The following is a 24,327-nucleotide window of genomic DNA, read 5'->3' as shown; positions in this document are numbered from 1 at the left end:
TCTATTGCAATCAGAGCACAAGTTAACGACTGCATAAGAAAACCTTATTTAAAGAGACAGCTCCATTGGCCTGACAGTAAGTGTCATTGACACACACAGACAACAGAAGCTTTTTATATACCTCCAATTCATCAAACGTCTGACAGCTTCATTTAACACCAATTTAACTTTGCTTTCAAAAGTCTATCACAAGGACAGAGCTAAATTTATCTCCTGAATTGAGTTGGTCCAAATTCAATCGGTCTACAGACATTATTCATTAACACCCCTAGCAATTTTGCATTATTACTGTGATTTTTCTTTGACAAGAGGAGGAAGTAGGAGATGAGAAACAGAAATAGAACTGACCTGGTAGTCCAGGAGGTCCCGGCTGGCCTTTGGGTCCCCGAACTGTAGGACCCCTGTCTCCTCTGTCTCCCATCTCACCTGAAACACACACACGCACACACACACATACACACACACACGTTTAGTGGCATAACTACTGATTTGACTTCCTTTAAACACATGAAGTAAGTGTTTTATTTTCTAAAATTATTAATATTGAAGTCTGAACATATACAAGCCATTGTTACTTTAAAAATATCAGTAAATTAGCAGTTTTCCATATTTTGTGTTTCATATTTTTATTTTTGCTTATTTATGCTTTTGAATTGCGTTATGGGATCTTGATATTTCTTCCAACAACTTTTAACCTTGAAATGTTGAAAAAAGCAACTTTTATGGACAGTTTTAATAGTTAAAGTGATGTATTTTCTAGGTTTGTGTTGTATATTACGCTGCAAAAATGTTATTTTACAGCCTTATTTCTCTTTATATTATTTATACATTATATAATTTATACATTATACTCTATACATTATATAATCTCAAACTACTAAAATGTCAATAAAAGTCACTTTGTTAAACTGTAAAGTTGAATTTTCAACATTAAAAGTCAACAGAGTAGAGATCAACATCCCATAATGCAATTCACAATGGGACGTAAATTTAAAACACACAAGAAACACACAGAAACTTAATTAACAAGAGTTTTACAATGTAGTAATATAGTAGTAGTAGAAGTATTTTACTAATAGTAAAATAGTAATAGTACTATATATATATTAATATTAATACTGTAAGTTACAATCAGAATCATAAATATTTGATAATCATAGTCTGTTCTTTTATTAACTGGCTTTTTTTTACTTTATTAACTTTTACTTGACTTTACACTGGAAGATAAATACTAATAAGGGTGTAATTAATTATTCACCCTCAAATTATCAAACCTTAAAGCTTTTATTCTGATGGAACAAATATTCATCAAATTCCATCAAATTCTATCCACAAAAATGTAGCATATTTGTGAAAAATTAAAAATAACCTTTCCTGACACCAGTTATCCAGTCGAACCTTAAGACTTTAATTACTAACATTTCTTTTTTCAAATAATTGTGCAATTTAATTTAATTATTACCTTTTTAAAATCCCCCATTTGATAGGCCATGCAGTACTCAATTAAACCACATACTGATGTTCCAGGACCAGCAGCCTGAACTTATTATGAATCATAATGTCCCATAATGACTGACCTTTCGGGCCCTTGACACCCATCAGTCCCGAAGGCCCTTTAAGTCCCGGCAGTCCTCTGGTTCCTGCATGCCCAGGGAAACCGCTGTCACCTTGGGGCCCGGGAGGTCCCGGAGGTCCAGGTTTGCCTGGCAGTCCAGCCGCTCCAGACTCTGGTCTCCTCAGACTGGCAGCCAACTGTGCCAACTGCTCTGAAAGCACAAAGAGCAAACGCACTAATGAGTGCCGATGTTCCCCCGCTATTAGCGCAGCAGTTTTCATTTCATTTCTTCGTTGATTTTGATGTTGAATTCACTAATTAGCACTGCATACTGACTGCTTTCTGTAATAATGCTATGGCGCCTCCTTTAGGTTGATGCATATATTCCTGCTTTTTGTCACATAATTCCTTTCAATTACTGAATACCAAATTTCGGATTAAACAGATATACAGTGGTAAAAAACTTTGGTATCTGTAAGATTTTGTGATGTTTAAAAAATCTGCTAACCAACACTGCATTTATATGATAAATACAGTAAAAATCTTGAAATATTTTTACAGTAATATAATAATCTCTCTAACACCACCGCCAACTTGACTTCACCAAGTAGGACATGTAGAACAACATTCCAATCAGCCAATCGGAATTAAGGGATACATTTACACTTTATGTTAAGTTTAGGGTTACTGATAGGTTTATGCGCTTCTACGTGATTGTTATCCAACTATTATTCCTCTCTGGTTTTGAGAATAATTTACAGTTATGGTTGGGCTTAGGGGTAGAGAATAGATATTGATTACATTCTCAAACAAAAATTATGTTCCAGGATCAACATAGATGTTAATCCGGGATCGCATCATACTTGGCAAAATCATGACGTGCCTACTACCACAGTTAATGCATTTGGTAGACATGTAAATAGAACATGACAGTTATTGCATTGTAAACTAAAGCCCAGTGACCCACAGAAAAGCAAAAATGACCATTAAAACAAAGTCTTTTTGGTTTATAATATCTGTATAATGTGTAAGTAATAATTAAAAAATAATGCACACTCAAGGTGGTGATGCAAGGCATTATTTTTAAATTCAATGGATGGGAGTTAATTATTTTTTTTAAACTATGGTTACTACACTGTTCAGGTGTTGCATTTCATGATATTTTTCAGGTTTTTGTCCTCAAACTGCTGCGGTGTGTAGTCTTAGTTTCTTTGCACATCTCAACCAAAGCCTTCTGTTGCAGTTTGATTTGATTTTTGACTATTGTAATATGTGAAATAACTGAAATCATTTAGCGTATATTGAAATAGAACTAAAATGCAGTGAAAATCTGCATGGAACTACTTTAGCCATGCAGTTCCCTGAAAATAATTGCATGACTTAAAATGTTCATCAGCCAATTTCAAAAGTATAAAATCAGTTATTCCATTGCCTGATGAAATTCTTGATTCTTATTGGCTGAAAGGTGTGGAAAAAAACTGTTTAATGCCCATGTAGTTCCAGTCAGTTTTGACCACTTTCCTCAAACATTAGTAGTAGTAACCACAGTAACTGCAGTGACAGTTGCCGGAGACGTTATTTATGTGTAATCTCGAGGACTGTGTCAAGCACCAGGAAGCCGATTCTGGTCAAACAACTCCACAAATATTCTTTAAAGGATTTGCAAAGAGGTAGCTAGCATGTTACTTTGAGCTATTAGATATGCCTGTGTCATTAACATTCACATGCATGATCTCTCTCTCTCCCATGTGTTCTCCTTCTCTGCCTGTTACTGATTCAATGTTATCTAACATGTCACAACTGACCAAAATTCGGTCAAATATTGCGCTGGAAAAAGCAAAACTAGTTTTAACTGGTCTATAACTTAGCAAATAACCTCAGAATAAGTGGGATAATCAACGGATGGCCACACATTACACACTTTTATGCATGTGAAATTTTGACAGTGCCAATTTAAAATCCTTTAACCCACCGCAATCATTTTATTATCTCTTACCTAACAAATTCCGCTCAACTTTTAATAACGTTAAAAAGTAAAATATTGTTTGATGACCATAAGTGTTCTGACCTGAAGTACTAATAGTTTTATAGTAGACACGTCCATCATCAATAAAAAGTACATGAATATTTCACTATTTATGCTGTTTATGCCAATCTGTATGCATTTAATATTCTAGCACAGAATGAAACTAGGTTTAACTTGTCTATAACTTAGCAAATAACCTATATATCTATAGGCCCTATTCTGTGGTTTAACATTGGATTTTATACCTTCAGGACTGCAAATCATGCTAAAGTGCGTGGGCTACATTATAATATCAGATGTAAATATGCCAGACCAGGTGCAATATTCACTAGTCCACATCTCTTATTGGAAATACCGCCTGTGCTTTACAAGTTGCGATCGAAATTAAGGCCTTAGACTAATTTTATTTTGTGAATAAGCAGATTATTTCCAGCTTTCAATATTCACTCTGTGCTGCAGAACCCTGTTAAAGCTCACTCCTTTCATTTGTCCTCATTCATCCTTTGAATGGCGTTCTATCGTGTTTTCAATTTGCAATGGGAAATTGAGCATAAAGGAAGAGCATTGCTGCCGGTTCTACATCTTTCTTTTCCATTGTGCAAAGGGATAAAAGGGCAGAGCGATTTATTCGCGATGTAAAGAATCCAATCCCAGGCCGTGAGCCATTGAGCTGAGGCGAGGGTACAGTAGATTTCAACTTTCACTCGGAAAACACCCTGCAAATGTATGCGCCACGATGCTCGACTGAGCTTTTTTGGGGGAGGGAAAGAAGGAAACTCATCACTTTGAGGAAAAAGTGCAGATCAGCTGAAAGCGAAATGAATTTTTCAGCGAAATGTGAATGAAAAAGTCATGAGGGAATCAGCGGAGTGCACTCAAAAGGACTTGGAGAGAGGCAGAACTGATGGCTAACTTTAGTAAAGTGTCTGCGCTCATCAGAGCAGAATCAAAAGGAATCTTTGAAACAAAACACTAATTTTTCCTTCCTCGCTTTCATCTTGTTGGTCAGCGGTTGGAGATTTCTGATGCCCTGGCGGTGTAATTGCAGTTCTGCATGCATCAAAGGGAAATTTCTTTCATTTCTGAAATGATAAAAAACGGCTTCCAGACTTACCCTGCATAACTCTCATGCACACTTGTCTGATGTGTTGATCACTCGGTTCTTTGCCCTGTGAACACAGGACGAGTTGTTTAGAAGAATAGCACAAACATGACAGTTATAGTCATCTCATTTCATTTCAGGCCAATAATAAACTTTTCCCTAGAAGATAAACAAAAATATTGTAATTATGTTTTTAGACACTGCAGAATGTTCAGATATAACAGTACTTTGTTTCTTATATAGAGTGTGTACAAAAAACTACAGGGTTTTTACACATTTTGATTATTCAGTTGCTAAAAATAGTAGGAATTTAAAATATACTGTAAAACATTGTTACATTAATCTACAATAATTTAAAATTATGTCATAGCTGAGTTTTCAGGACTGTGTCACAAGAGCAATTCACCTCAGAAATCTTATATATCATATATAGGATCATATATATACATTAATTAGTCCCTTTATTCATCAGGGGTCGCTACGGCGGTGTAATGTGAAGTGGGACGCTGACACCAAAGAAAACAGGAAAACAAAGCAGAGATCTAACACGGAAGGACAAGACCAGGAAAACGCATTGTAGTGTTCACAAAGATAGCTAAACAAGACTCAGCCGTGTGTGAGCAAATGTGGTGTATAAATAGTCTGTGCAATGAGTCCTTGAGCAGCTTCAGCTGTGAGTGTTTGCAATCAGACCAGATTAGGAACCGGTGTGTGTGCACAGTGCATGCTGTGACTTGTAGTCCATTTGGTGCCAGAGTTGTAGTTCTCCAGCGATCTGCAGTAGCTAGATCACTGGTGACTAACAGGCGAAATGAACCGTCAACTTACCCAGCATATGTTTTACACAGCTGATGCTCTTCCGGCTGCAACCCAATACTGGGAAACACCCATACACTCTCACATGCATGCACACACATACACTACGGCCAATTTTAGTTTATTCAATTCACCTTTACCACATGTCTTTGGACTGTGGGGGAAACCGGAGCACTTGGAGGAAACCCACACAAACACTCGAACCAACGACCTTCTTGCCGTAAGGTGACAGTGCCAACCACTGAGCCACCGTATCGCCATATAAGATTTTTTGTAACACTATAAATTCATTCACTGTCACTTAAAAAAATGGATCCTAGCTAAATAAATGTATTGATTTCTTTCAATACCCAGACAGTGCGACAAAATAATAATAAACTCAAAAAACATAACGCATGCATTCATTAATTTGCATGTGAAGAGAAATCCGAGTTCAATGTTCACTTATTAATACAAAAAAGTTGACCACAGTGCTGTACACAAACAATTCACATTTAAAAATAAAAGGAAATTATAATCCCTGTCCTTATCTACAATAAGAGCTTAGCTACTTTGAAGTAATAACATTCCATTTTTACACAGTAAGCTGCCCGCACACACCCCAAAATTCCATATTCTTTTAACAATAAAACTCTTTTATATATGGTCAAATGCTAATGTAAAATAATAGGTTTTTAACTGTCATCTGAACTCTAAGAGTCTAGCATTGTCTTAGTAAATATTTAACAACAGCATTGGATTATGAAACAGTTGTTAATCATGATTTCTCACTCATTGAAAGGCCACTAACATACCGCTGGTCCCTGAGAGCCACGAGGTCCTGGAACTCCTCTGTTGCCCTGCATGCCGCGTGGACCAGCACTACCAGCAGGCCCCTCAATGCCAGGCTGCCCACGAGCTCCCTCTGGCCCTCTATTACCTGGATCACCCTGGTTTCCAACCTAAATTTACAACACAGAGGTATGTACAGATAGCAACTTTCATACAGTACATTAACATGGACATCAGTAATCTACAGAGAGCTGAAACAAAGCCAAGGAAAACTCAAACATATTCGCTTCATGGAAAACATTCATAAATATTCAAGCAAGAACTCACTTCGCCTTTGGCTCCAGATTGGCCGGGGTCACCCTAAGTGCGGGAACAGCGAGAGAATTAAAGTTTACTATAGTTCAAAGATTTTAGCACATATTGGCATACTGCATTCATATTATTTTCAGCTCGGTATTTCAGAGCTACTCACAACATCTCCCTTGTCTCCTGGTGTTCCCTCGGCACCTTGATCTCCCTACGATAAAACACAGCACCGCGAGGGACATCATGTCAGATGTTTAATATGAAGAAGTTCTGTTTTTGTAAAAGTTCTAGGAGGAATAGTTTGGTTCTGAAATTGTGAGGATTGTATAAGTTGCAGTTACTATAGGCTCTAACTTCAGCTCATGCAATCCTATTTTAGAACCAAACTTTAGAGCTGTTACTTGGTGTCATCATAATTTATTGATTATTTTAGTCTATAATCAAGTTAAATGTGAGTTATATTCTAGATAACTGTGGCTCAAACTCTTTAATTACAGACATTTTTAAGAATATTTTATTCTAAATGGCTGAAAATTTGCATACAATCACTACATTAAATAATCTCTTATTTACCCAATGTTAGGTCCAATATGGACAAAATATTTTTTACATCAAATTTAAATGACAGTTGTTTATTCCAACTGTTGGTTTTGTCCATATTTGACCCAACATTGGGTTATTACATTTGATAATATTTAATATATATTTATTTATAATTTTAAAAATATGTGGTGCTGCTCCTATATTGATGAAGTGCGATCAATAGACAATAGCACACTTGGTTTAGTAACAGTATGCCAATTTGTTGTAGAAAAATAACATTAAATTCATCTTGGCACAATGGCAACAAATTTGAGTTATACTAAAACTATTTGAGATGTCAAAAAGCTTTTTTTTTTTGGTGACATGTTAATTCAGAATTATCTGGATAAATGTACATGGTGCTTTCAAAAATACAATCAGTTAAAAGGTCATTTAAAAAAAACATTGTGACATGGGTTACAGGCCTATAATGGACTACAAAAATGGACCATAAACAATAATAACAAATCAATAAACTAATACAAATTTGAAGATGAAAAAAATAATAAAAAATGGTCACACTTTACAATAAGGTTTCATTAGCTAATGTTAGTTAATGTATTTATTAACCTTAACTATGAACAATACTTGTACAGCATTTATTAATCATAGTTCAACATTTACTAATGATTAATAGTTAATGCACTGTGAGTTAACATGAACTAATAATGAAAAACTGTATTTTCATTAACTAATGTTAACTAACATTAACAAATACTGTAGTAAATGTATTGTTCATTGATTAAAATGCATTAGCTAACATTAACTAATACAACCTTATTGTAAAGTATTACCTAAAAAATAAATTAATAAATGGAGGAAAAAATAATCAAAAACTTGTTGATATCTTGTCAAAACAGTTGATGAGTACACTTAATGTGCTGCAATTTAAGAAAACACATGCAATTACAAAAAACGCCAGCAAATTAAGAAAAGATCTTCATTCGTTTGACAGCACACAAGTTGCAACGCGAACAAATTAATAAAACGTGCTGCATTTTCTCACAACGTAAAAAAAAACACGCTGCATTTTCTCACAACACTTGCAAAAAGAATGGTACACAACGGAAATGTTTAAAGGGGACCCAAAAACGCAATGAACGTCACTGTGTTGTGACTGTTGCTCAGTGCAGTTGTAGGTGATTTTTGAAAGGTGAGTTTTTTTGTTTGTTTATTTGAACATCCTGATTCCCTTGTCCTTTGTTATTAGCCTAAATAATCATAACCTAAATAGCTGGGTCTGTCACATTTTAGGGTCCCTTTGAAACATTTACATTGTGTTCCGTGCTATTTGAAAGTGTTGTGAGAAAATGCAGTATGTTTTATTAATTTGTTTGCGTTGTGGGAAAATGCAGCACGTTTTTTAAAATGTGTTTGCATTGTGAGGATTGGCAACACGTGTGCTGTCTAACAGATGAAGATCTTTTTTTAATTCTGGTGTTTTTTGTAATTGCAAGTGTTTTCTTAAATTGCATCATGTTAAGCTCTCTCGGCCATCGTAGGTCAGAGTCAGATTTGGTGAATGTTGAATAAACCGTCAGGGAAAAGTTTTTAAAGTGGTATGAGCCAAATATGGCAGAACTGGTATAGATGTTATTGGCATTATACAAGGAATCGTGGAAAAAGGAAGCTACTAACTTTTTAAAATTAATTATAACTTCTAAAATCACAAATGTCTGAAAACTTTAAGTACTTTAAAGCATGAAATGGAGACATATGGTTTCGTAAAGATATTAAATATCCCATTTTAAAATCTAAAATGCAAAAATTGGCATCCTGTTCCAAATCTAAAGAAGCTCGTGATTTTTGGTGTAACCATTTAGGAGTTATAATCAAAAACTTAATAAAGGTTTCATATTTCCGGACCACATGATGATGCTGTGACGAGAAGAGTAAAAAATGGCCCCATGTCCACTTTGGCTTTTTATCAAAATACATATTTTAAATACATATTTGCTTTTCTGAAATTTGGTTTTAGCTTAGTTTTAAAAGTTATCAGATATGGTCAGAAATCTGCAGTGCGGTATCTGATGACAATGTGAGTCACGCTCTTACCGGTTCTCCCTTTGGTCCAGGTTCACCTCCATCACCCTGTGTAATATCACATGAAGAAATTAATTCCCACGAACATTTAACTCAAAGCATGTGTTGTGTTTAAAGAGTTCTTTATAACAACAGTGATCCAGTAATGTATGCTCAGCACTTCGTTCTTTCTATAAATCCTAAATGAGTTTGAAGTGCTCAAGTTTTTGTTTTTATCCAAATGCATTAAGGAAAGCGTTGAGTTTAAAAGGGACCAATTTGACTTTCAAAAAGCTCATTGTACTTTCAAAGCTTTTTAAAACACCAGCGGGAGCGCATAATAATTGCAATGCCTTAAAGGTTGAAAAAAGTGAAACCCTAATTGAGCAAGAACAGGGAATATCAAGAGGGTTAGCTTTTAAAGAGTTGCAAATGACTTTTTTCATAGTGACAGTGATGCTGAGGTAGCAGAACTCAAAGTACACTTTGCTCTTCCTTTATAAATATAGAGTTATAAATAGAAGAAGTTTGATCACCTAAAGTTGTTTGTGAACTTTTTTTTGTTTACTTTGTGTATTCAAATTCTATGTTTAAGCAATTTGTGTTTTATTTGGTCACATATTGTTGCTGTATGTATATTATGTGCTGTTTGACTCATGCTTTGTCCATATTTTCAGTCAAACATCGGATATTTGGATAGTCGAATGCAACTACTTTCTCAGTCATATTTAGCTGCGCATATTTTGATAAATGCATGATAAAGCATTTAAAACAGGAAAGGACACTAAGTACTGGAGACAATGTGGGTCTCAGGAACCTAATCACTGGCACATTTTCTTGGAAATGTCCATAAAACAATTTTGGGTAGAAGAAGATGGAGTGATAGAAAACATACTTAATATTACACTACCCTTTTTATTGATGGTTATTTTTTGTGGAAGCTCTGATATCCAAATAAGTACGTAAATCTGAAAAATACTTACTTGATATTTTAATAAATGCAGCCAAAAAGAAATTACAAGACACTGGTTACTTCATGAATCCCCAACAAAGGCTAGAAATAGTATATGATATTTATTTGATGGAAAACATTTTATTCTACCTTCGACTCTAAATTAATGTATTTAGAAATCTGGTCCAAGTGGACTGAATACATTAGATTGCTCTATTCAATCTTTATAGAAATATTAAAATATCACTACCTAATTCCCATCCACAGAACAAACATTTTTTAATTGACGACCCATTGCACTCCCACTCTAAATCCTCTTTTTAAATTAGGCTAAACTAAAGTTGAGCAAATTAATAAAGATACGTCCCTCTCTGACCTATGTATATTTAGTTATTGATATTATTTATGTTACCATTTTTTGTTACTGTTATTTTCATATATTTTATTTTATGAAACTTTTGTTTTTTATTGTGTTCTGTACTTTATAGTTTGTAAAAAAGAAAAATGTTTTGCAACGGGAAATGTAAACTTTCTTAAGTGAAATCATTGTACTATATATATTGCTACTATAAATTAAAAAAAGAATACAGCAGATGGTAAATATTAGAAATTATATATATATATATAATGATATAATAAAATGTCTAACTTAATTTTTTTATGTAATTCAAAATTAAAACTAATAAAGCAAAAAAAATCTTAAGAGTTTTGTCTTGTTTCTAGTTCTTAAATCAATTTCAAAATTCTTAAATCAAGAATCATTTTCTAGACGAGTAAACATTTTTGTCTTGTTTTCAAAAATAATATGTCAAAATGAAGGGATTTTTAAAGTAAGCAAAATAATCTATCTTGTTTTTGATTTGTTATTTGATTAATTTACTTGAATACTTGAATTTTACTTGTTTTTTCATGTATACTAATGTTTGGTTGTTCGTATCAAACCAAACCTGCCAATAGGGAACACATATTCAAGTATTTGATAATCGGATACATGCTGCACACAAAACATGAAAATAATAATCAAAATGAATGAAAACAACACTGTTTTCTCATGGTTCTTTACAGTTAAACAGGGTAAAAGATGATGTCAAAGAGGGTAACTAAGAACAACTGCTATGTTTAAATGCATACAATTTGGTCAATCTGAGTGAATTCAGTGTGATCACAGATCTGTTTACATTGTAATCTGATTGAAATATCCATTTTTATGTTCCAAGTAAAACTTTGGCATTTAAGAAAGTTTAGGTTCAATATAGATTTCAAAAAACGCTTATTGTATTGTTTTAGAATATTTTAAGCAGTTATTGTGTCTGGAAAATAGAAATACACTGCAAATATGCTTTACTTAGAGTTTTTGTCTTGTTTATGCTCCAAATATATAAAAATTCTTAAATCAGGAAGCAGTTTCTAGACAAGTAAACATTTTTGTCTTGTTTTCAGAAATAATATGATAAAATGAAGTGAGTTTTGCCTTAAAACAAGACATGTACATTTTTGCTTGTCCAGACAATGCTTCTTTATTTAAGAATTTTTACATATTTGGACTAGAAACAAGACAAAACCTCTAAGAAATTTTTTTAAGTGGATTAGTTTTGATTTTGAATAAAATGTAAAAAAAATAAAAAAATTCACAGTTTCTCTTTTTGGCGTTAGACATTTTATTACAACTTTCAAGATTGTCTTTGTTAAATTTCTTAATTCTAATTTCTCATTCATTTACGGGTTGCCACAGTGGAATGAACCACCAACTTATCCATCATATGTTTTACACAGCGGATGCCCTTCTACCTGCAACCCAGTACTGGGAAAGACCCATATACTCTCTCATTCACACACTACGGCCAATTTAGTTTATTCAATTCACCTAAAGCGCATATCTTCGGACTTGTGGGGGAAACCGGAGCACCCGGAGGAAACCCACACAAACATGAGGAGAACACTCAAACTCCACACAGAAATGCCAACTGACCAAGCTGGGACTCGAACCTTATTGCTGTGAGGCGAAAGTGCTAACTACTGAGCCATCATATCGCCCTCTAATTTTTCATATTTAATTTTATTTTAATGTAATTACGCTATTGATAGGGCTATTTTAAACTTATATTTAGGTTACAGTGCATTTCTAAAATAAAGTGCTTCATAAAGCAGCCTATTAAAATATATACAGCCAGTGGTTTCACATACTTAATCATGCATTTATCAAAATATGTGCAGGCTAATGTATGTAAACATTGCATCATTTTTTGCTGTTGGATCTATTTAAAAAAGGAATTAACCACCACTTAGGATTAGGGTTAGGTTGAAATTTCATCCAGATTGAGCAATTGTATCATTTAAGGTGTTTACATGAATGTTTTCAATCCAACTGAACCACCAGCCTAATTACAAACGGATTATTTGGGTGAATATAAAGGTAGCCATTTTTTGCACAATATCCTCACCCTGTCTCCTTTTATTCCTGGCAGACCCGGCGGTCCAGGAAGTCCAGGCAAACCCAAGTCACCTTTAGGCCCCTGAAAAAAAAGAGTCAATGTAAGATGGCATGAAGTCAGGAGTCTGGCATTTACTGTAAGTCTCTGGTTTATCTATTCATATTCATCTATGCAGGATCTCTTTTGTCAACAGAATGAAAAGTCTACAGAATCCCTCTGTTTCCTCTGCAAAAAACACTCTCATGCATTTTTAATAGGAGAGCGCAGTCGGAGGAAATCCGAGACCAGGACAAAAAGGCTAATGCTGATAAATGTGGTGTGTAAAAATGTACATCAGTTTTTTTTTTTGCCCTGCTGATTTAATCTACACTTTCACAGCAATATACAGATATTGTAAACAGCATAAGCATGTCTGTATGTTTTGTCTGAAATGCAGCCAGTTTAATAATTGAACAGATTGGTTTGAATCAGTCACATAATTATACTCTTTACAAATTTGTGTTGACTCGAATAAGTCTAATTTCTGACTGTATGTAAAAATACAGCTAACAGACGATTATCAGTTAAGAAAACAATCAGTCAGTAAATAATGTTTGTGAGTGCTGTGGGCACATTTTATATACAGTTGAGGGTAAAATTATTAGCCCTCCTGGCCAATATTTATTCTTTTTAAATATTTGTTCAAGTTATATTTAATGGATTAAGGACATTTTCACAGTATGTGTCCTATAATAGTTATTCTTCTGGAGAAAGTCTTATTTTGTCTTATTTTTGGCTAAAATAAAAGCAGTTTAAAAAAAAAAAACATTTTAAGGTTAATATTATTAGTCCCCTTAAGCATTATTTTTTTATTCGATAATCTACAGAACAAACCACTGTTAATTACCCTAACCTGCCTAATTACCTAATTAACTTAGTCAAGCCTTTAAATGTCACTTTATGCTGAGTACTAGTATCTTGAAAAGTATCTAGTAAAATATTATGTACTGTCATCATGGCAAAGATATGAGAAATCAGTTATTAGAAATGAGTTATCAAAACTCTATTATGTTTAGAAATTGGGGAAAAATATACAGGGGAGCTAAAAAAATCAGGAGGGCTAATAATTCTGACTTTAACTGTATATAGAAAATGACTATGCAGGATAATTATATATTTTATACGTTATTATTATTACATATGTAGCTAGATATTTATGTATATATTATATCATATGCTTAGATATAGAAATGAAAATCTGCTTTTTGGTTTCAGCATCAATATGCAGTTACAAAAAGGACTGTGTGTACATAGAATGGATATTAAATGCAAGTTAAGTGTTGCTTTAATTTTACAAAAGACTTTTGTGGAAAATAAAGTGTAATTCTAAAAAATAATAAAAAATAAAAATGTTACATTGTCAGTCAGCTTAATGGATATATTTGTGTAAAAATTCTAAATTAAACTTTTACTTATTAAATGAATAAAAGAGTAAGCGATCATACACGTTTTGATATTTTATATCATTAAAAATGTCTTGATGACAAATAAATAAAACCTACTTGTTTGAAGGATGGTATAAATATTTAAAATGACAATTAATTTGTCTTTTGATGATGCACTATGTACCTTAAATGTAGTATTTTGAAATGTCATCACATTATTATTGTTAAGTTTAAGTTTTGGTTATGACAATCGTAAATGTGTATGCAACACATAGAAAGAAAAGAGGACTTATGTTATGTCAAAAGGTCACTTCCAGGGTGAGCGGGAGTTATTGTTTTGTTGTTAAACGGCCATGGTGGTCACACACTAAAGGAGACGAGTTCGAAACTGTTGTTTACATTTAGTAGCAATTATTAAACATATTATTGTCATCAATATATTATTGTTATTCATATGCCTGGCACAATTTTTGTTGTATTTATTTTTGATGTAATTATTATTTATCACTATTTAGTCATTATTTTATAAACATATAAAACAAAATAAAAAAGTAACCTTTAAAGATTTTTATTTATAAATATTATAACATAATAATTAATGATAATAATTGTATTTTTAGAATTAAAACATTAATTTGCAAACAGTTAGATAAATATAAAAATTAACTCGTTTTAAGGATGTTAGAGAATTTTTACTGTGTTAAATGTGTAAAAGCCATTATTTCCTACTCAAAAATAAAACAGGACAACAAACATTCAGCAGGATATAACAGCAGAATAATTCTGTACAATTCTACACATCATTATTAAAAAACAATCTACATACAAATCCAATATAAACTTTAAAACCTGAAATAAATAAATGTAAATTGTTGTGAAAAGGAATATATTTTTATTATTTTTGTCTCTTTTTCTATTCATTAAACAATTGTATTTGTAATGCTTAAAGGTGATATATTAACTGAACTTCTTCTGTTGAATGTGAAATGTTTTGCATACTAATAAAGCATTTTTGCAGAAGTAGATGAAGCTGATAGAAATGCAAAGGCCTGATTGTCTAAAATTAACTCGAGCTCTGCAGTGAAGCTTCCTGTGAGCATAGAATTTGCAGTTGAGAAGTCTTGTGCTTTTGATGTTGTGCACAGAATTAGTAGAAAAAGAGGACGTATGTATGGGTGCGGCCAATGAAGGACTGAAGAATGATTGACAAGTGACGAATTCCAGTAAACTCCACCTGTTAATATCAGCTATGTATATACATGCGAATCATGAAATGAAAGTTGTTGCGCACCTCCTGACTGTAACTTTTGCATTGCATTGAGGAGAACAGAATTCTGTGAATCGAATTATTCAGTTGTATCCAATAAATTACAAATATTTTTTTAAATTGAAGAAATACATCTCCTGACCATTTTTTATTGAACACGTATGTAATTGATTAAATATTCCAACAAACTCTACATATTATTAAATAATTTGAATATTTAAATGTAAACCCTGAATAATTGCATTGTAAAACGTTACAAAAATAAGACAAAATAACAATGTCTGCATTTTTCCTCAATATTCACATTAATCATTCATGTTCAAGCTGATGTGTTGGTGTGTATTTGTGTGTGCAGATAAGTGTGTGCTGATGGGAATGGCAGGAGAACAGAGGACTCATTGAGAGACACTGCTGTGAGACATTCTTTTGACTGTTGACTCTTTCCTATGAAAACAGAGAGGTAAAGTCCCATTCAAAAGACAGAGAGAGAGAGAGAAACCGCTGGCTCCATTCTCATCCACAGGCCTGCAGTGTGTGTGCATTTCAATACTGTGAAGATTTGCCTTGGTTTGACCCTGACATTAGTATAATATAAAGTCACGAATTCCCCTAAAAGACTATTAGTGCAAAGTTTTCTGAATTCACTGCGCACTAAGCCGTCTAAATAAGTAAAAGCAGTTGAGTTTAGTGGATGTCAAGATGGCTTGCTTTCTCTTTGAACGCTGGGATAATGAAATAATTTAAATGTAGTGCTGCCTATGACTTGTTTTGAACTCTGGGTTTGCTGCCAGCTCATAGGGAAAAAAAAGAGAGCTCTTTAATGTCAGGCGTTTCTTCTCCACTAAAATCACTGAAGCATTTTGTTGATTGGTGTGTTTGTCTCATTTTCCAGTAACTACATAGCTAAAGGTTCAGAAAACAAGATGTATTTACTTAAGAAGAAAAACAGCACTTTTCTTTTTAAAAAAAGCTAATTAAATAGTTTATTTTATGCTTAAAACAATCATTTCCAAATTGTGTGGAAAAAGCAGTTTTTTTTAAGGCCAATATTATTAGCCGCCTCACAAAACATTTAGTCTCTATTGGCTACAGAACAGACCACTGTTATCTAATAACTTGCATAATTACCTTAAATTGACTAGTTAACCTAATTAACCTACTTAATCCCTTAATTTGCACTTTAAGCTGAATTATAGTATCTTGCAAAATATCTAGTAAAATATTATGTACTGTCTTCATAACAAAGACAAAAGAAATAAGTTATTAGAATTAGTTACTAAAACTATTATCATGAAGAAATCTCTCTGTTGAACAGCACCAGGGAGAGATTTTTTAAAGATTTTAAATAAAACAGGAGGGTTAATAATTGTCACTTCAACTGTATATTGAATAAATAATTTTTTATTTAATTGAATAAAAATTTTTTTAAACTTTTTGAATATTTGAATTTTTATTACAACAGCTTTTTTAAAGATAGTACTTCATTTTGCTGTGAAAATTAACTTGTTTTAAAGGATTTTAAAATATATTTACTGGAATAAGACTACAAACATTGGTTAAACAGTGATGGGTCTATGGCAGGGGTGTCCAAACTCGGTCCTGGAGGGCCGGTGTCCTGCAGATTTTAGCTCCAACTTACCTCAACACACCTGCACGGACGTTTCTAGAAAGCCTAGTAAGTGCTTGATTAGCTAGCCCAGGTGTGTCTGATTGGGGTTGGAACTAAACTTTGCAGGACACCGGCCCTCCAGGACTGAGCTTGGACATGCCTGGTCTATGGGTTTATCTATGTTTTCTATTTATTTTTCTTAACAAAACTCATTTTTGATATTTTGTTTCTTAACAAAGATGTATATAAAACATATATACAACATGTATATAATGTACAATATCTTATAGAGTATGTGACCATGGACCACAAAACTAGTCAATTATTTGGAAATATGCAAAAATGTTGGGAAATCTCCAAAAATACACTCATGCAACATAAGACTTAATATGAACTCAAATCATTCTCATTCAACTATTTTCAGGAGCAAATAATATGATCTATACTATCTACTTGGCATGGGACGATAACTGGTTTCAAGGTTTACCGTGGTTTGGAAAGGTCAAGGTTTGAAAAACAAACGCTAAAATTTTCTGTTATACCATTCCTAATGTGCATGTAAGTGTTTTTTTTCTAATGAGATTTTGGTATGTGCTTTTATGTGTATGAAGAGAGCAGAAGTCAATGATTTATTTGAATTATTCAGTCTGACATTTTTTTTATGTTCCAAAAATCATAAATGATTCTTAAAATAAAATATATTGTGTTCAATGGGGGGAAAATATGTTATTTTTTACCCTGAAAAGAACTTAGTTTAGAGCTGTTATCACAGTACAGTAATATCATGAAACTGTAATATTTTTATCCAATGTTATCATACCGTCAGAAACTTATACCAGCTCATGCATATCTACATTCACTGTGTATCTCTATTCTCCTCTCGTATGTTTACATTTGTTGTCATCCGTGTCTGTTTTCATAACTATATTAGGAGAAGCATCTAAGAGAGGCTTCAAATTTAACCATGTTTCCAAATTAAGTCCTTAGCAATGCTTATGACTACTCAAAAACTCTTAAATATATATAAACTCTACTCAAAAGTTTTTATATATAAATTCTATTTTGATTATTTAAAAAAATTATCTCTACTTAATATATTAAGGATTTTTTTTGTTTTGACCTATACAACATATTTTCGTCTATTCCCAAAAATACACTCATGCAACATAATACTCAATATGAACCCAAATCCTTCTCATTCAACTATTTCCAGGAGCAAATAATATGATCTATACTATCTACATCCACTGTATATCACTATTCTGCTCTTGTATGTCTACATTTGTTGTTATCCAAGTCTGTTTTCATATCTATATAAGGAGAAACATCTCAGAGAGGCTTCAAATTTAACCAGGTTTCCAAATTAAGTTCTTGGCTTATTACTACTCAAAAAATCAGTTTTGACAAATTATTTAAAAAATAGGTTATTTAAAAGTAGGTTATTTAAAAAAGGATCTCTACTTAATATGGTAAGGATTTTTTATTTTGTTTTGACCCATAAAACGTATTTTCGGCTATTCCCCAAAATACACTTGTCCAACATAAGACTCAATATGAACTAAAATCATTCCCATTCAACTATTTCCAGAAGCAAAAAAAATGATCTATACTATCTACATTCACTGCATACCACTACTTTTGTTTTAATGCATGTCTGTTTTCATTTCTATGTTAGGAAAAACATCCCAGAGCGGCTTCATATGTTTGCTGGCCTATGAAAGGTGACCCGAGGACCCTCGTCTCATACAGGCAAAGCTTTTCACATCATTCAGTAATTTCCATGATGAAAGTAAAGTACAGCAGATGCTTGCTTTGATACTGAAACCATCTCATTATACAGATTATGCACTTACTCTGGCTCCTGGTTTCCCCATTGGTCCAACGGGTCCCTGTTCTCCCCGGTCTCCCTAAACACAAATAAATCATTACCAACTAGATACTCTTAGGTGAGTAAATATAGACACTTTCGGCCTGTGCATTAGCCATTAGTCGTGCTGTATTGAGGACTTACAGCTAGTCCAATAGGCCCGATGGGTCCGAGTTCTCCTTGTTCTCCACGTTCACCCTGAATAAAGATATTTATTTACTTCAGATCATATGTTCATGAACACGTATTGTCAATATTTTGGATCATTTACTTACCGGTTTGCCTGAAGATCCCATAGTGCCAATGAGGCCTGGTTGTCCAGCGTTACCCTGTTAATGGAAGAAGTATGGTATATGCCAGTGGTTCTCAAACTTTTTTCATCAAGTACCACCTCAAAAAACCCATGTCTCTCCAAGTACCACCATAAGGACCAGTACTGAAATACAGGAGCGTGGTAGGCCTAATTAAGCAGCTACAGCTCTGTACAATTAAAAAATGAGGCAGATTAATTTCTGTTATTTAGAATATTTATTATTGTCAGCCACTTTAAACATTATAAATAGTTTGAACATTAACACTGTACTGTGCTTATAAGGAAAATAAATAAATAAAATATTAACATTTAAATTAAAAGTTATTAAATATGGTAGGCTACTGTTCTTAAAGTAAAAAAAGAAAACTGCTGTACTTAAATGTAAAGTATTAATATATAGTATCCTATTTATCAATACCTGGAAATGTTGCTTAGACCTCATAAATATAAGCTATGGGTAATAATATTCGTACCAGAGTTTGAGCCACTGGTATTTGCTGTTTATAATTTCATATGAAGCAGTATACGATTGTATGTAACATAGATGTTGTTAGTATTTTTTGGATTTGCTTCATTTATTAGATGTGGTTTGAGTAAAATGGTAATATTGATTTTGTTCTATGATGGTATGACAACATTTTTTCCAAATTTCAAATAAAAATATTAATTTACTCTGTTTTATTTATTACAGTTGGTCTAAATAACAAATGTTAAATCAGATAAAGCAACTTTTTATTCACTCTTACATTAGATACTCTAAAAATGTATATAAATATATTATATAAATTAATATATTGTATATTGTTTTTTATTGTTGTTATTTTATGCAAAAATGCTTGGAATGACAGCATTTAATTTTATATTTGTAAGAAATGTCATTAGTGGTTTACAGAATTTAAAAATGTTTTACTTAAACCATTAATTATAAATTACAGATCCAGAGAATCTGTGTATTTTCTAATGGGCATTTATTTATATACACTGTAAAAAATTTTTTTTTAATTAAATAAAATATGGAGTCAAGTTTTGGGCCATTAAAAAAACAGACAGACTAAGCTAATTTTTTTTTATCTAGGTAGTTCAGAAATAGAAATTTAGCTTTTGTTAATGTTGACTGGATTTAAAAATATATTTATATATATTTTTTTATATATTTACATATGGATTTAAAAAATATATAATGTATATGTATGTGTAATATATAATATAAACTATATATATATATATATATATATATATATATATATATATATATATATATATATATATATATATATATATATATATATATATATATATATATATATTTCCTTATACTTTAGTGCAGGGGTGCCCGAACTCGGTCCTGGAGGGCCGGTGTCCTGGATAGTTTAGCTCCATCTTCCTTCAAACACACCTGCCTAGAAGTTTCTCGTATACCTGGAAAGAGCTTGCTTAGCTGGTTCAGATGTGTTTAATTGAGGTTTGAACTAAAATATGCAGGACACCGGCCCTCCAGGACCGAGTTTGGGCACCCCTGCTTTAGTGTCATCATCATAATCATAATCATTTAAATGATAAATTAACACTCTTAAATGAAATAGTTAGCTAAATTCACATTGTTATTCCTAAATTCACATGTAGCTCAAAGTGATTTATTTTTGATGATTTTAATGTTAACTGGTATGAATAAATATTACATCTGAAAAACATTATAATTGGTTTTATTGGAGTATCTGTAATCGTAATATTGCCACAGCTCTAAAAATAAATCCACAGATAGCTTAAAACTTCTTATAAAATATAATAAATATTATAAAACAATGTAGATTACGTTTTATTTTAAGAGTACATGCAGACAAGTTGTAATGTAGCTGTCATCAAATTAGAAGTGCAAAAAAATATGGTTCTATATATTACAAAAGAAACTGCAAGGTCTGAGGAAAAGAAAGATTTTTCATTTCATTTTTTTTTTGCGTCATTGACCTGATAAAAGCTTTGTCAGTTCAGGGTGTTAAAAACATGATGACTTTGCACACCGATAAATTCATCTCTCACCTTCTCTCCTCCTCCACCTTTTGGTCCTGGGATTCCTGGCAAACCCTGCAGACACAGAAAGTCACTAAATATCAAAGAAGCAGCTGCATCTCCCAGAGAAAGAAATATGCCTTCTCTTTATTCTGTAAGATCAAAGTCGAATCCAAAGGGCTATACTTGATCCATCTCAAAATTAATGATGACATGAAATAGTGATGAAGAGCAGACATCACGCTGGATAAAGTCAGAGGTGTTTCATAATCTTGCCCTGCCGTGAAATGGAGCGGACACAACATGCACAAATTGGAAATCGAAGTAAATTATTGATTTTTTTTTTTTTACCATCTGCTACGATGAGCTATTAGCATCATGACTTTAAAGGAGAAAGGTTAAACATAAGATTACTGTATAACAAAAAGGTCAGGAATTCAGCAATGCATGACTGGCAGATATAAAAGTGAAACTGAATGAAAGTGTGGTTTCTTCTGCTCACCAAATGATCGGAGTAATTTGAAAATCCATTAATCATTCATTCATTCATTTTCCTTCAACTTAGTCACTTATTTATCTGGGGTTGCCACAGCGGAATGAACCGCTAACTATTCTGTCATATGTTTTACGCAGCGGATGCTCTCCAGCCGCACCCCAGTACTGGGAAACACCCATACACTCTCTTATTCACACACACTCATATACTATGGCCGATTTATTTAATCCAATTCCCCTATAGCGCATGTCTTTGGACTGTAGGGGAAATTGGAGCACCTGGAGGAATAGATTTAAAATCTAATAGATTTAAAAATCTATTAATGGTAACTTATATAATATTATAATAAAACATACATTTTGTTACCAGAAAAAATATTATGGGCGGTATATTTCCTCATTACAAGTCATTAGCTATGTTTCCATCTAAAAATGAATTAACTTTATGCGCAAAACTGGAATATCGGATAAAAGACATGTGAATAAAGCAGCATTTCCATCCAACGAGTCAAAGAGAACAAAATTGTGACGTCCTTATTAACTGGCACCAAATATCAACAGTAAAAATGTAATTTCTGTGGGAGGAGAAGCTGCGTGAATGAATGCGTGGTGACGTTTAAAGGCGTGAGACGTGGAGCACAGATGCTCTTGACCATTCTGGAGGTAATAATAATAAAATAACACTAATACTGCAACGGTTAAGACGTTTTAAAATTACCAAAACAACATTTCAGATGTTTTACAATGTGATCAACCTGCTGGTTTGTCCATTCACACACATTTTTATTATTATATGATCTCTTATAACAAAATCACATGACCTTTTTTTTAACATGCATACTGGAATTTGTTGGGTAAAAGTGTTTCCATCGTAGTTTATGCGCATTTTTTTAATCGAATAAAAAGTTTATCCTACTCGGTTATGCGCATATGTTTTTTATGCGCATTTTCAAAATCTATGCGCATCTTGGCTTTTCTATCAACTGATTGGTAACACTTTATAATAACTACACACTATGAATCATTTATTGAGCATTAGCACCTTGTGAATTCATTTTTTGTTAAGCATTAACTCTACATTAATATGATTTTTCATTACTTATTTCATTATTTACAAACCATTTGTATTAGATCGTTCAGAATGAGTTAGTAAATGATTATTAAACTATTGAAATTAGCGTTCATATATCTTATTATTCAGGCATATAGTAATGGTTCCTAAATGGTTTGTAAATATTGCAATACTTAATTTAGTAATGAAAAATAACTCATTAACAAGATATGAAAGTAGAATTATTAAGCACATTATAAAAGTGGTTATAAGTCAATACACCATTTTATAGCTGCAGTTATAAACTGCTTACTAACGTTTATAAATGTAGAGTTAATGCTTAACAGATAATGAATACTCTATTTGCTAATGCTTAATAAATGGTTCATAGTGTGTAGTTATTATTATTATTATTATTAAGTGTTACCAAATGATTAATGCTCATATCCAAAATGACCATGAAAATAGGTGGATAAAAACGTAGCTATAGTCTGTCACACCAAAATTTTATTTTTAGTTCCCAATTTGCATAGATTTACTTGTGTGTCTCTGCATTTATTTGATCAAAAATACAGTACAAAAAATATAATATTGCTAAATATTATTTCACTTTTAAATAACTATTTTCTTTTTAAATACAATTAAAATGTAATTTATTTCCGGTACAGTAAAGCTCTTTTTTTTTTCTTAGTATCATTAGGAAGGGAAGGTTTTGTATGTCGTTGTATGGACACTTTTTATTGTCTGAAAAATCTTTCATATATTGAATGCATTTTTTCTACACTAAGAGACAGATTTACTCAACATATAATCAAGCATATACTTACAATGCACAAATTTAAAAAACTTTTAGGTGCTACAGGATAATTGTGCAAAGACTGTACCAGTATACTCTATACCATGGGTTCTCAGTCTTAGTCATGGAGGTCCGGTGTTCTGCAGATTTTATCTCCAATGCCAATCAGACACACCTGGGCTTGCTAATCAAGCTCTTACTAGGCTTTCTAGAAACATCCTTGCAGGTGTGTTGAGGCAAGTTGGAGCAGAAAATCCTCAGGGGCCGGTTGCACCAGCAGAGCGTAAGTTAAAACGTAGCCTAATTGTGACTTAATGGGACACCAATTACAATTTACACATTACTAAATATTTTTGTGTTGCACCACCGAACTTAGTTTAAATGTAACGCTACATTCCAACTTAATATTTACATGCCTCCCCTTATGAATAATGTTAGAAAATATATGACCGCGAGATTAGTTTACATTGAGGATCTCGCGATCATATTGAAGAATGCTCTCCCTCTACTCAGCCTTATTTTTTCTCCCAACTTTCGCATTGTTTCGGTTTGTGAAAGAAGAGTCTAATTTTCTATCAAGGAGTGTTTTTTGTTAATTGTAAATAAAATGAGAATTTATTCATGACTGAGTTTTTCTCCCTGCTCTTTTCTCTATCATATGTAGGATATTAAAAAAATCAAGTATGTTTAGATAATTTTGTGTATTTCACGTGCATTCACAGCTCCCAATGTAGGTGTGTGCATCGTCTGTTATTAATGACTGACTGTGATTTAATGTACTATAAAAACGTAATTTGTATTTCATTTTCATAGGACAGTTATATATAGATGCATTAGTTGCAGAATTTTAAAGCAGTTTAACAATTTAATTGCTTTTTATTGGCTATTACGTCATTCAATGCGGCTACACATGACTTTACGGAGAGCTTATGAC

The 24,327-nt window shown here is 32.6% G+C and overlaps 1 protein-coding gene across 1 annotated transcript in view; it reads right to left on the bottom strand.

The window, feature by feature from the left end:
• The window catches only part of col9a1b (collagen, type IX, alpha 1b), a 40,157-nt gene that overhangs the window by 4,030 nt on the left and 11,800 nt on the right, over positions 1-24,327 (bottom strand). The window contains exons 20-31 of the mRNA XM_056471344.1: positions 21,082-21,126; positions 19,007-19,060; positions 18,876-18,929; positions 18,718-18,771; positions 12,574-12,645; positions 9,214-9,249; positions 6,743-6,787; positions 6,598-6,630; positions 6,294-6,440; positions 4,696-4,750; positions 1,578-1,766; positions 349-426 (exon numbers count right to left, since the gene is read on the bottom strand). Of these exons, the coding sequence (XP_056327319.1) occupies positions 349-426; positions 1,578-1,766; positions 4,696-4,750; positions 6,294-6,440; positions 6,598-6,630; positions 6,743-6,787; positions 9,214-9,249; positions 12,574-12,645; positions 18,718-18,771; positions 18,876-18,929; positions 19,007-19,060; positions 21,082-21,126 (862 nt within the window). The remainder of the gene's footprint in view (positions 1-348; positions 427-1,577; positions 1,767-4,695; positions 4,751-6,293; positions 6,441-6,597; positions 6,631-6,742; positions 6,788-9,213; positions 9,250-12,573; positions 12,646-18,717; positions 18,772-18,875; positions 18,930-19,006; positions 19,061-21,081; positions 21,127-24,327) is intronic.

The sequence above is a fragment of the Danio aesculapii genome, chromosome 13 (assembly GCF_903798145.1).
Source record: "Danio aesculapii chromosome 13, fDanAes4.1, whole genome shotgun sequence".
NCBI classification, from domain to species: Eukaryota; Metazoa; Chordata; class Actinopteri; order Cypriniformes; family Danionidae; genus Danio; species Danio aesculapii.
Note: the sequence above shows the minus strand (reverse complement) of the source record. Positions and strands in the feature narration are given on the sequence as shown.